The sequence below is a fragment of the Choloepus didactylus genome, chromosome 5 (assembly GCF_015220235.1).
Source record: "Choloepus didactylus isolate mChoDid1 chromosome 5, mChoDid1.pri, whole genome shotgun sequence".
Lineage (NCBI taxonomy): Eukaryota > Metazoa > Chordata > Mammalia > Pilosa > Megalonychidae > Choloepus > Choloepus didactylus.
Window position 1 is genome coordinate 26759085 of NC_051311.1, and position 13642 is coordinate 26772726.

General features: G+C 39.5%; 1 protein-coding gene across 6 annotated transcripts in view; it reads left to right on the forward strand.

Moving 5' to 3' along the window:
- Positions 1-13642, forward strand: part of DIP2C (disco interacting protein 2 homolog C) — a 555699-nt gene that overhangs the window by 512905 nt on the left and 29152 nt on the right. For all 6 annotated transcript variants that reach the window (XM_037835690.1, XM_037835692.1, XM_037835689.1 and 3 more), the window contains one exon: positions 3054-3115. In XM_037835690.1, coding sequence (XP_037691618.1) covers positions 3054-3115 — 62 coding nt within the window. The remainder of the gene's footprint in view (positions 1-3053; positions 3116-13642) is intronic.

Below are 13642 nucleotides of genomic sequence, written 5' to 3' on the forward strand. Positions count from 1 at the left end.
ATTTTGGAACCGTGTACATTTTAACTTCTTTTTCTTCCTCTTCATTTATTCTTTGTCTATTAATTCAGTAGACCTGCTTTGCTCCAGATACTGTATTGTTTCCTTCATGCATATCACAAGATAAAATATTAACTCCTGGTCATAAATATTTTTTTCTAAGATGCAACCTTGAGCCATTCAAAATTTGTGAATTAGAATAATTTAGAGAAACCAGTAACTTATTGTTTTCCAATTAATAGTTAGATATCAAGGGATCATGAAGAAAGGAAATTATTTATATCACTATATTTAGCTTGAATTTATCCAGTAAAATTCCTGTGTGCCTTCAAAACTCATTCACCTTTATCCCTATTCTCTTTTTTCATGTCCTACCTCTGTTTTTTAAAGATAAGGGCACTGAGAGATAATAGTAGCCATAATTACCATGACAAAGTAGTAACAGAAAGAAGAATGATTCAAATCATAATTTTTAAAATCTTGAACCCTTGCTCTTTTTTGGTAGACTCATTTCCATTTTGAGTTTTTCAGTCTGGCTTTGTTTATTACTAAATTGCAGCCCAGAGAAAGCTAGTTACGAACTCCTTTTTTGTTGCCTTCGTCATCTTTGGAGTCTGTCCAGTAATTGTGATGGTGGAAAATGTGGATTGGTGATAGGCCTTCCATAGACCACAGCGCCACAAAGAACAATTGGGCATCATCGATCCAGATGCCTATTTAATAACTTCTACTTTTTTTCCACTTTTCTGGAAATACTTGAAAAAGTGGCCTCGGCAAAAATGAATGACAGCAAAGTTGAAGTGTCTCTAATTGGGGGAAATGCTCCCTGGGAGTCGATACTGTGATCATTGCTATAGGATGTTAACTAAAGGGGAAATTCCTCATTAGGCTTTTGAACCAGACTATATAGGAGCCCAGTGTTTGGCTCCGTTATGCTTCAGACTTAGTATGCCTTCTTTCTTTTACTTCTTCATTAATCTTTGAGATGACTTGGGCTAGATATACCCATTTCAGAGTTAAAACTTCCCTGCTGTCCTTCTTTGATATAATAAGAAACTTGGAGCTCTTTTAGTGAAGAAATGGTCAACAGATTTGGCCAATAAAATTTATGTTCCCCACTTCCCTCAGAAAAAGAAAACGTTACCATAAAATCACACCATCCAGTAATACCATTGATCTTATGTACTGAAAAATCACTCAGCTTTTTGTGTTCATTTATGGTGGGGCATCTATTACTCTCTCTTCTGCTGCTCTGTGGATATGTTGACATCTTTAAAAATTTTTTTTAGCCTTTAATAGTACAGTGATTAATTTTAACAATTTCCATATTTGATGTTGTTTTTGATCTTCTTTTTCATTTTGTTCCCTGCTTTTTGCATTCTCCCTACCCCTCCCTCTTTTTCATCCCATTTTTAATCGTTGGATTGTTTTGTTTATGTGTCCGTATGTGTGTGCGTGTGTGTTTATTTTTGGTTTCTGTTGTTCTGCTGTTCTCTCCTTTCTTCTTGTTCCCGACCTCTTGCTGCTATAGCCTCACAGGCTGTGGAAGCTGGCCGAGCAGGTAGGGGATTTTCCTGTTCACTCCATACAGTGCCAACCTACCTACCGTCCTATCAGCTTCCAGCGGTGGGACAGACTAGAAGTTGAGTGTAGAGATTGATTGAGGGGTCTAAAGACCCTGTGATGCAAGAGTACAGATGGCCCGGGGTGATGCAGTTTTCTCAGATGGCTTCAAACATTTCACGCTCATGACAAATGTTTTACCTCCATTGTCCATAACCAATGGTTTGCTTTGCCATTTTGGGTTCATCTCTGTTTTACTTCGTTTTCCATTTTTAGTGCCCTGTTTTATGATTTGTTCGTTTAATTTTTTTAATTGGCCTTCTATGACTGTGTATTTTGGGTTACTCAAAACATCAAACCACTTCTCCACTCAGTGCTAGTCTGTAACACAGCTTTACTGAATAGTCATGGAATTAGAAAGAATGTTTTTTGTGTTATACTATTATTGTAAGCTTCCACCTAGAGGCTAATTTGCATGTGCTGTTCTTTTTCTCTCGCTGGGTGGTGGGATACTAATGATCAGAATTCTTCAGTGGTACAGTGTGTTTTAAATGAAATTGTCTTTGTTTTTATTTTTTTTTTCTTTTATTTAAACATTCCATGGCACAAGATTAGGATTCTCTCCTGAAGAATTTTAGTGTAGTTCTACAAATAAATTCTGAAGGGATCCCGTATTTTTTAGCAAGCTTGTTTTAGGTTCCATCTTTCCCACCCAAGGTATTGTATTGCCTTCCCAAGAAACGTATGTAAAATTTTGATTTGTTAAGTAAATTCAATGACATTACTCTTATATGGACAGAGATCCTGGCCAAAAGTCAACCCAGCATGTTTTTTTGAAGGGATACATAATGTCAAGATAAGATTTTGGGACCCCTATGTTAAATAAAGAGAAAGTTCAAGACCATAAAATCCTGCAAAGCTGCCTGGGGATAAACAGACAACCTCCCTTTCTTAAGTCACTGATAGAAACAACCTTCTACAGTTACGAGAAAAACTTCGGCACAAGTAGAACTAAAAGAAACAAAGTGATTATCTTTTATCTCTTCCTCCTTAAGCTGTGTCAGTTCATGTTATGTATTCTGCTTTAGTACCTTGGGCTCTAAATATACCTTTCTGGATGCATGTAGTAAAAATTTCTCAGCAAATGATGCTTCATATCCTTGACAGCCTGCTTCTGCCAGCCAACCATTTTCTCAACAGTTTCAGCCTTTTATTTGGCAAAATGTGTGGCATGTCTTTTTATTTCTTATTTTGATAGATGTGACTGATAGTCGAGCTGTGTCAAAGTCCAGTATTATCTTAACAAAATGTTCCTTTGCAAATTTATATTATTAAACCAAAAGGTAACAGGTATCTTGGAGAGGTATGGACTTAGTGATTTAAAATTTTTTAAGACTTTGCAGAAGAAAATGCGTAATAGCTGATAGAAAACACAAGAATCAAATTCCTTTCCACTCTAACTTAAATTAACCACAGTATGTCATTGCTTACAGGGGACCTCTGGACCTGATCCAACCACTGTGTATGTTGATATGAGAGCCCTAAGACACGACAGGTATGATTAGTTTGTGATTTTTATTTTTATTGTTTATTTTTTTTGGTTCCTTAGCATCCAAGCACCCATCTAGAAAAAGTAGCAGCAATGTTTGTGTTGTCGATGTATGAATACAAGTATGAATCAAATGGTAGGGTTGGGAAGTTGGACTTTCTTCCTCAGTGTGCAAAATGTTAGAACTTGAACATTTTTCCATATTCTGATCTGTGTAGTTGACATGCCCCACGGCAAAAACTTTGTTTTGAGATGCAAAGGAAAACTCTGTTGTGTAACAGCCAAGATGTGAGTTGTTTTGTTTAAGAGTCGAAACACAAGGCAGACTCTTGGTCCTTTCCCTTGGCTGTTTTAGCCAGGCACCAATTTGCGTCTCGTAAAATAACATTCTGACAACATTTCTTTATATGAATTGTATTTTTTTGTAAGGGTATTCCCATGAAAAATTAAAATAGAAGTCAAATTACCTTTTCTGTGCATGTTCCCAAGCGGCCCCATGAGCAAGAATAAAAGGTGGAGTTGTTAGTGGGTGTTTTAAGAACACCACAAGGGAGAGAAAGGGATGGAGGTGGAAGCAAGGGGAGAAGACCATTAGAGGAGATTTCTCCCCGAACAAGTAGAACTTATTAAAATGCCTAACTAGGAAGAGGGGATTTTATCGTTTTCACTGAAGAATTTCCCTCATTGAAATAGATTATATTTTGTTAATTATAAACATGCCCATTCATTGTTGTTCACATGATGTGATTAGCAGAAAGAGCATACCCTAATATCTTCTTTTATAAATTGTTTTCAGATACTTAATGTGTGGCTATGTGCCAGATATTATGCTAGTTTCTTTGTATTTTCTTCTTGCTCACCTAACATTATATCATTAGGCTCACTTAACCAATGAAAAAATAGAATAACAGTGATTATATAGTTAGTAGGTGGGAAAACTTGGAAACCCAGTCCTGGTCTCTCTGAATCTATAGCTCAAATGTGTTCTTCTCTGACAGGAACTCCTAACTTGCTGTGTATGTGAGTGTGTTATTGTATAGAGGTTGGCGGGCTAAGGAGGGGTACAGAATCCCACCAATAAGCATGATTTTTAATTTGAATTTCCATGCTTTTAGGCAAGACATACTTGCACTTCCATTTAGCCTTTGTAATTATCGCTGTCTAATGCGTTATACCAGTAGTTCTCAATAGGATTTTATCCCCAGGGGACATCTGGCAGTGTCTGGAGGTATTTTTGATTGTCCTATAGGGGAGGAGAGTGGTACTGCTGACATCTGGTGAGTAAGGCCAGAGGTGCTGCTCAGCGTCCTGCAGTGCACAGGAGAGAGCTCCCAACGAATGACCAAAATGTCAGTAGTGCCGAGGTTGAGAAACTCTGCACATCACGCTTATAGGTTGCCTTCCTGGCCCCTGGAAACATTTAGGTGTGCAACCCTTGTTTTAGACCCCATGTCCTAAGACATGAACTACCAAAAAACTACCTCTTCTACAGCTGCAAAAACCTAGAAAGTTAGAGGTCGTCTGGTTAAAGCCCCTCATTTCAGAAGCTGAGGGCTAGAGAGAATAACGACCCACCCAAATTTGCACTTGAGCAAATTTCAGTCTAGAACACTTTCCAGATTCAGAAAGTTAGCTTTAAAGAGATGAAGGAACTTGTTCAGGAGCATATACTTTTCCAAATAATTTTTATAGGAAGTAAATTGTACATTTTTTAAAGTCCAGAGGTCTATAAACTTTTAGATGACTTTCTCAAAGCCAGAACAGTAGTTCATCAAAGAATAGAGTAACATTCATGCAGTTCTGTCTATGGCCTGGCCCTCAAAATACAAGAAGAAGTAATAAGAGGATAGATTTCAGTTTTAAACTGACTTATCTACAAGAATGGTAATCACAAAAGTACAGCTCATCTCATTTTGTATTATGAGTGTCCTGGAATATTAGAGAACGTTAAGAGTAGGGATTTTTCCCTTCTAGAAACTCCTTTTTAACAATTTTTGGCCTACCCTTAGTGGCAAACCTGCCTATTGAGAAAAGATATGCTTTGGAAATAGAATGAGTACTGTGTATGACTATAAAGTAATACAAGTTCACTACCAGATCATATCATTGTACTAGAAAGAGTCCAGAGACCTGAGTCCTGGTACATGCTTCCTTCATGACTTAATGATTCTTTGACCTTGGCGAAGTTAACTAATCTTAAGTGACAGTTTTGTCTGATTCTGTAAAATGATCTATAATACATATTTTCCCTGACTCCTTCACTGGCTCGTTATTAAAAACATCTGAAGTAGAAGTAAAAGTGCTTTGTGAATTGGAAATTGCTATGCAGTTATACATTATTAAAAATAATTGTCAATAATTTCATTGGTGACTATAATGAATAACGATGTTTATCATTAGAGTGATTCAGAACAAGGCAATCAGGCTAGGGGAATGCACACCATAACTCAGCCAAGCCGCTGTGGCTCATGCAACATTGGACATGCTTCTGTGTCTGCTGCTGTTTAGGTCCACTCATAAAAATTTCTTCAGAATCATATCTTGCACACTGTTTATTCCTTGTTTTGATCAAAATTGGTCATAAGACTCGTATTACTCACCTTAATCACAAGTGTTGGCTCCGAATGATTTTTAGCTGTTTCCCAAAATCTGATTTTCTTAGTTGGCACAGTTGCTTCCATTTGAGGATGTTTTAAAGAGTAGGTGGATGGTTTCAAGGACAACCACTCCCCAAGGGGAGTGTCCCAAATAGTCTAGAAGTCCTTGGAATAAGCAGCTGACCACTCCCCCCTCCCCCACTTCTGTGAAAAGGTCAAGGCTCACTCAGTAAGCTCTTGTACACACACACACACACTTTCACCCAATCATGTTGTTTTGCAATTATATCCTAAAAACAAGCAGAACTGGAAATTAGTCATCCAGCATTGATTGTCCTTGAATTGGCATAGCAGAATGTTTAACACATACAATACAGTGAAATGGAACCAGGCAGAATGATAAATATTGAAGCCGTTAAAGCTTTTCTGCCCTGCTTTCTTATTTTTTTAAACAGTGCATAGCACATGAAAAAGCACACTGAGAACCACCAGATTCCCACCCACACGCTGACACATCAGTGTCAGTGTGGATGCTGTTGTCAAGCTGCTGGAGGACAATTCGCCTATTATTTTAAAACTTACAGTGCAGAACCAGTGGATAGGCTGAGCCAGACATCTCCGGAAACAGCTGGCTCCACAATCACAACAGAGACCCCAGGCTCCACCTGCGCTACTATCTCTACTTCATCTTTCTGTAATAGGGTGGTCATTTGTTTGCCTCTGACTACCTCTTCTTGTCCCTTGCGTTCCTCAGGCCTCCTGTTCCCTGCAGCCCTTGCCTAAGCATAAAAGTAGGAAACTTAATCCAGTTCTTCCCCGCCCAGTTCTCTTGGGGAGAGTTCTCTCCCCAAATTTAAGAATTTAGTAAGCCAATCCACTGGGATGGCTATTACCAAAAAAAAAAAAAAGTGGGGCAGGGGAGGAAAATAACAAGTGTTTGCAGGGATGTGGAGAAATTGGAACTCTCTTGCATTGCTGGTGGAAATGTAAATGGTGCAGCCTCTGTGGAAAACAATGCGTTCCTCAAAAAGTTAAATATAGAAGTACCATATGACCCAGCAATTTCACTCCTTTATATATTCCCCAAAGAACTGAAAACGGGGACTCAGATACTAAACTTGTGCACCAATGTTCATAGCATTATTCATAGTAGCCCAAAGGTGGAAGCAACCCAGGTGTCCATCAATGGATAAATGTTTAACAAAATGTGATATAAACATACAAAGGAATACTCTTCACCCGTAAAAAAGGATGAAGTTCTGATATATGATACAACATAGATGAATCTTGAAAACATGATGCTAAGTGAAATAGGCCAGAAACAGAAGAAATATTTGAGTCCATTTGCATGAAATATCTAGAATAGGTGAATTCAGAGAGATGAACAGTAGATTCAAGGTTCTCAAGGTCTAAGGGGAGGGAGGAATGGGGAGTTACTGCTTACTGGGTGTCTTCGCTTGCTGCTATGACAAATACCGCGGACTGGATGGCTTAATCAACAGGAATTTATTGGATCAGAGCTTGGAGCCTAGAAGTCCAACATCTAGGTGACCGCCCACGCTTTCTCCGAAGTCTGTAGCATTCTGGTCGTGGCTCGCTGGCAGTCAGTCTCTGCCTCCATTGCATGGCAGTCTGTCTCTCTGTCTCCTTCTGTGGCTTCTACTTCCTTGTCAACATTTCCTTTGTGTAGAGGGACTCCAGGATTAGGATTGGGGCCCTGCCTGCTTCAGTTTGGCCTCATCTTAAGAGGATCTTCAAAGATCCCATTTACAAATGAGTTCACACCCACGGGACGGGGGCTAGGACTGAGCGTGTCTTTGTTGGGGACGTGGTTCAATGTGCACAGTGGGTACCGAGCTTCTGTTCAGGGTGATTAAACAGTTTTGAAGTTGGTGGTAATGATTCCATAGCATTGTGGATGTAATTTATGCCACTGAATTGTACACTTAAAAATGGTTAAAATGGCAAATTTTGTTATCTATATTTTACCACAGTAAAAATTATTTTCAAGGGGGCAAAGAGGTGGAAGTGACAAGGAGGTCCTGTTTAGGGGGAGAAGCTGAGCCTTTTACTCAGCAAGCTATTCCTCCTGGAGAGACTGTCGTTTTAGAGAGTTTCATTTGTTGCTTTCTTGCTGGTGTTGAGAATGCTTCTGTCCCGGACTTGTGGTCTAAGTTCTGTCTCCTGCTGTCAAAGGAGAGACATGGATTGAGGTTGACAGGGAAGTTCATCAAATGCAAAAAAAAAAAAAAGAAAAGAAAAAAAAAGGTTCAAAAATGGTTTCACCAGACTTACATTGCCTTTCTTCTCTTCAGTGTTTGAGAAATAAAAAACAAAACCCCGTAGTCTGCTCTGGAACATTATGTAACACCTTCTTTCAAGATGGTTTCTGTCTCCAACACTTTCTTTAAAGTGCTCTCTTACAGTCATCAATTAGAAAATTCAGTGGCCTCTTTAACTTGGTCTCCTCCAACATTTAATATCATCTACCACCCCTTCTTGAAATGCTTTTGTGGTCCTCTAACATCCTGATATTTTCATTCTCTTCCCTCTGTGGCTCTCTTGCTCTTACCTCTTACTCCTTTTCTCACTTTTTTTCTCAACACTAATTTCTGGACGTCACCTGGCTGGCAGTTACAGGCATCCCCCAGGTTCTGCCCCTGACCTCTCTGATCCTGAGCTCTCCGGCTCCCCATGACCAGCTGGCGTGCTGCTTCTTGCTTTGCACGTCTAAATGGAGTCCCACCAGCCTCCAAACCAGCTCCACGATCCCTTCCCCATCCTGCTTCTCCTCCCTTCTTCCTCGTGTCTGAAGTTGGTGCCACTACTCTTACCTCCTAAGCAGAAAATTTCAGCTGTCTTTATCTTTCCCTTTCCTATTGGGAAAGAACCAAATACATTTTTCTAGCCTCGTCATCCACTAAACTCTCCGTCCACCCTACCCTGCAGCCAAACATTCTCCTCCTCATCCAATGAAAGAGATTTGCCCCTTTGTACCTTTCCTTTTTCTGGGCCTTCCCTCCAGTTCTCTTGAAATTTTCCTTGTCCTTGAAAGCCCAGCTCAAAGACCATCTCCTCCATGAAGCCTCCCTGGAATATTCCCAGATGAAAATATTCCAGATTTTAAACTCTAACATCACTTTCTAACTTTATCAACACATTAAAATATGTGCCCTGTGCTGTATCGAATGTGAGATAGTGGTTCTAGAGTAAGTCAGGATTAAGGTCTCATCTCTGCTTCGGTCCCTGGGACAAGTTAGTTAATTTCTGAGACCCTCTGTTTTCCATGCTTAGAATGGACAAAATATAACCAGCCTTTCAAGATATTTGTGAGCATTAAATAAAATAATGCCATGAAGTGCCAGGCATGAAGAAGAAACTCAAGTAATGAGACTCCAGTTGGCAGAAGGTTATTATTAGGGTGGTGATAGCAATGCTTTTCTCCCCAGAGTGTAAGCCTCTCGAGTCCCTGTAGTACCCAGGCAAAGTGTTCTGTCATTGTTTAAGCTGGGGAAGAAGGATGGCAACTCAAGCTGTTTGAGCCTCTTTCCAAGGCTGACAGCTGAGAGTGAAACAAGCAAGTACAGTGAACAGGAAATGGCAGGTGAAACAGGGGAGCCTTTAAAAAATATTGACCTTATTTCTTTCTTGTCACTATTCCTTTAAAAGAGGAGTTATTGTCTTTCTAACTTCAGCTGTATTAAGATTCTGTCATAAGGATTAATTACTCTTCCTGTTGCTTTAGTGGTTTATTCACTTGGGAGCCCCAAGGCACCTGCCCAATTATCACTTAATTAACCTGGAGAAGGTTAATTTGTCAATATATCTGTGCTGTTTCCCTGAGAGAGATTGTGTGTGTGTGCATGTGTGTGCGAAAGGGGGGACAACTGTAGAAGTATATGATCAAATAGGTTTCACAAAAAGGTTTGATCAATCATTTCTAGATTTTTTGCCTCTTTTTTTTTTTAATTCCTATTTTTTTTTCCTAGAACCAGTGTTTCAGATTTGGTCATTTGCATTTGTAGCGGTTGCCATGGAGAACATTTCTGCCTCACGTAATGGAATATAAGAGGATACATGTTCTCCCTGCTTCTGGAATAAATTTAGTCACCACACACACAAGGGGGAAAGTGATGAAATTGTTTTGAGACTGTTTGAAAGTGACTTAGTTTTTAAAGATATTCTTTATAATATATTCATCTAAAATAAATTCAGTCTCCTCAGTCACTTCCAATTTGATCTTTCCTTTGACTCTTGAAGTTTTCAGACTTGATATAGGAAAGAAAAATTTTTTCCTGGATTTAGGCAAATATTTTTAGCAGTTCTTCCAGTCTTACAAACACACCTTTAGAGTAAAGGCCTAGAATGACAACGGTCTTAGCTTTTGCACAGCTTGCATTCCACCTAAAGTCATGATTAGGAGTTAAATACATTTAATCTCAGAAAAACAGAGATAGTATATTAATTCCTAGTAGTGGTTAGTGAGGTATCAAGATCCTGAGAGAAGTAGGCAGAGAATAAAAGTGCACCAGCAGTGGACAATGTCCGTGATTAACTGTACAAATATTAGAAATCTCTCTCATGAATTAGAACAACTGTATGACACTATAACTAGAAGTTAATAATGGACATATAGGAAAAAATATATACCTATTGCAAACTATATACTACAGTTAGTAGTATTTTAACATTCTTTCATCAACAGTAACAAATGTACTATACCAATACTATGAGTGAGTAATAGAGGGGGGTGGTTAGGAGTATGGGAGGATTTGAGTTTACTTTTTTTGTCTGTCTTTCTTTTCTGGAGTAATGAAAATGTTCTAAATATTGAAAAAAATTAATTGTGGTTATAGATGCACAGTTGTATGATGGTACTGTGGGCAATTGATTGTACAGTGGATCTTTGGAAAGTTGTATGGTATGTGAACAATCTCAGTGAAAACTAAATAGTTTTTTTCAAAAATGTGCACCAGCAGACTTGTGATTTAATGAATAGCAGAGTTGGAGGAACAGCACAGATATAAAGACAAAACAACTAAAAAAGGGAACCTCCTGTTGGCCAGTCCTGTTCTGTGCGTGTGTGTGCATGTTGTATAGCAAGCATTCTCTAGGAAGACACCTGAGAGCTCCATTTCATTTTTAATCGGTTAATCATGGCCTCCTGCCCTGTTGTCCTAGCAGAGCTGGAGCAGGACCATAAGTGGAGTTTGCACTCATTTCCTAAATATTTTTTTTCCTTCAACGTCTATTCCCATACCCACCCACCCTGAATAATAAGTATACACGGGCAGTCTCCTTGTTACGTGTTTTGCACCTGCTGTACCATTGCATACCAAACCCTAACTTTCCCAGTCTCTTTGTAGGGGGGTCAGTCGGGCAGCAGTGAACATACATTACCTTAGATTAGATGAGACTCAGGACCCAGGTTCCTGGCTTCAAAGCCCAATTCTTCCACCCCTGGCTGTGTGATTCTGAGCACAGTTGCTTCATCATGTTTCAGTTTCCCTGTTGGTAAAATGGTGATAATAGTACCTTCCTCAAAGAATTATGAGGATTAAATAACTTGCCTGACAGGATTAAATGCCTGTCAAATTGTAAGGCTCAATAAACGTTAGCTGCTATTATTTATGCATAATGCTTTTTGATCTTTTTTATTAGTGTGTATTTTGCCTCCTTTACTTCTGCCTCTGGCTATCTTCTGGCATGAACACAGATTTCTAATTCATTTTTAACCCAGCTTATTAGCTAGTACATAATCAAAGCTTAAAAGATCAGTAGTGTAGTATGGTTTTTATGAGCTCCTTAAATAGTACTTATGGAATGTACTTGAAAATGGGAAAAAAAAAAACTGAACAAAAAATTAAAACTTTACATTTGACAATGTCTCTTATATTGTTATTTGGAGGTGAATTTCCCATTTTCATTTGGGCCCTAGACATGGGCCAAAATTGCCTCTGGAGTTTGCTCCTAAGTGCTTGGTTTGGCTTCCATTCTCCCTCGATGCATGGTAAAAATATATTATTCCCATTTCTCTGTGTTCCTCCCTCTTCAAAACCCAAAACAGGGTAATCGGCTTCTCATGCTCTCCTCTTGAACTGGGTGGATGTGGACACCGGACACCACTGTGAGGAGAGTTTGGGGCCAGTGCGTGGAGGCCGAGTTGAGCGTCTTTTTAAGAAAAGCCCAGGTTCCGTCCAAGACACAGGGCTCCTGGGTCATGGCCCCGCATCAGAGAATTTTCTCAAGAGATAGGAAAGGCAGGTGCTTTACCTTAGTATTTTTATCTTTTTTTTTCCCCATCCAGTATCCCATAGAGGCATGTCCACATTTTAAACTCGTTACTATTTTTACATCGCTAATTTTGTCTTTTACATCTCATTCTCTCTAATTTCCTTTAACACTTAGACCTGTGAGGAGATCCTGAGAGAAAGTGAGAAAAGCCCAAGACTTAGACGCCCAGAGATCTGGGTATTAGTTCAGTCCTGGTTCTGCCACTGACTAGCAGTGTGACCTGAAGCTAAGTTACTGAACCTTACCGGGCTCATTTTATCATCATCCATGTGAGGTTATTATGGAAGCAAATTTTCAGTTTCCTGCCCTCATCACAAAAATCTAGTAGCCTTCCTACAACTGTCTTCCCAATGATCTATGCTCCTATCAAATGTCACCTTCTCCCCATGTCCACTAGATCTCTTTCCCTTTCATCATCTATTCTAGCTCTTTGATCTGACAATAATTTCCTTTCACTTCTGCATCATCAGTACTTTCTTCTCTACTGAAGTTATTCCAATATGTGTATAAACATGATGTAATAAATGCCATCTATCAAAAAGAAAAAAAAAAATAGCCAAAAACCCCTTTGACACTTCTCATTGACCACTGCCCCATTTCTCCACTCCCCCTTATAACAAAACTCCTTCAAAGGGTGGTCTGTTCTCACCTCCCAGTTTGGCATGAGACACAAAGCAGTATATCCCCACAAGCCTACTAGAACCATGCCTGTCAAGGTCACCTGTGAATTCCATATTGCCAAATCTAATATTCCAGTCCCAGCCCTCATCACTCGCTCCCACGGAAACACTTGAAACAGTTAAAACCCATTCCTACTTGAAATGCTTTCTTCCCTTTGGCTTTAGGGACAACACATTGTTCTTTCTCAGCCTCTTGCTTGATCCTCTTCTTTCAACCTTTAAATGCTTTTGAATGATTGGGTGATTGGATCCTTCCTGCAATTCAAATATTTGATGAGTTTTGATTAAATGGTCCTTACTCTGCTAGAAAGTATTTTCCTATCTTTATGAAAAGGGCCTTGTGTATATTAAGAATCTGCCTGAAGACATAGCAGAAGTACAGACGTACATTAACCCTCTGAAACCCTGGGGATCCTGCTAAAGCCAGACTGCAGTGCTTGGGCTGTAGGAGCTCTTCCTCAAGTTGAATGTATCATGCAGTCAGTGCTAGTGCCCGAGGGGTATTTTCCTTTTGCTGTTTTGTGTGAAAACATGCAGTACGCTGAGATGAGGTATTTTGCAGAGCCTGCAAACCCACCTGAAGACAGCACTTGTAAAAAACTCTCAGCAGTAGCAGAGCAGAGCCCGCATTCTCCCTGAGAAATTCCCTCATGCCTTATTTGATGAAAACAAAGCTTCTTTCCTCAACCACCCTTAGTGTAGGCTACTGGGTGCCACTAGGCACAATCTTCTTTCGTCTCCAGAAAGTAGAGACCTCTCCAAACCTTTTAATCACCAAGGAGTGGGGGTGAAAGATCTCTTTGTTCTCGACATGGACATTTTTCTGTGCCAAACACTGTGCTAAGCACTGGAAATACACTAACAAACCACAGAGGGCCAGCCTCTGCCCTTGTGGAGCTTAGAGTCTAGATGGGGAAACTGTAAACAGATCTCTCCTGTGATAGTAACAGGGAGTTGTTTGG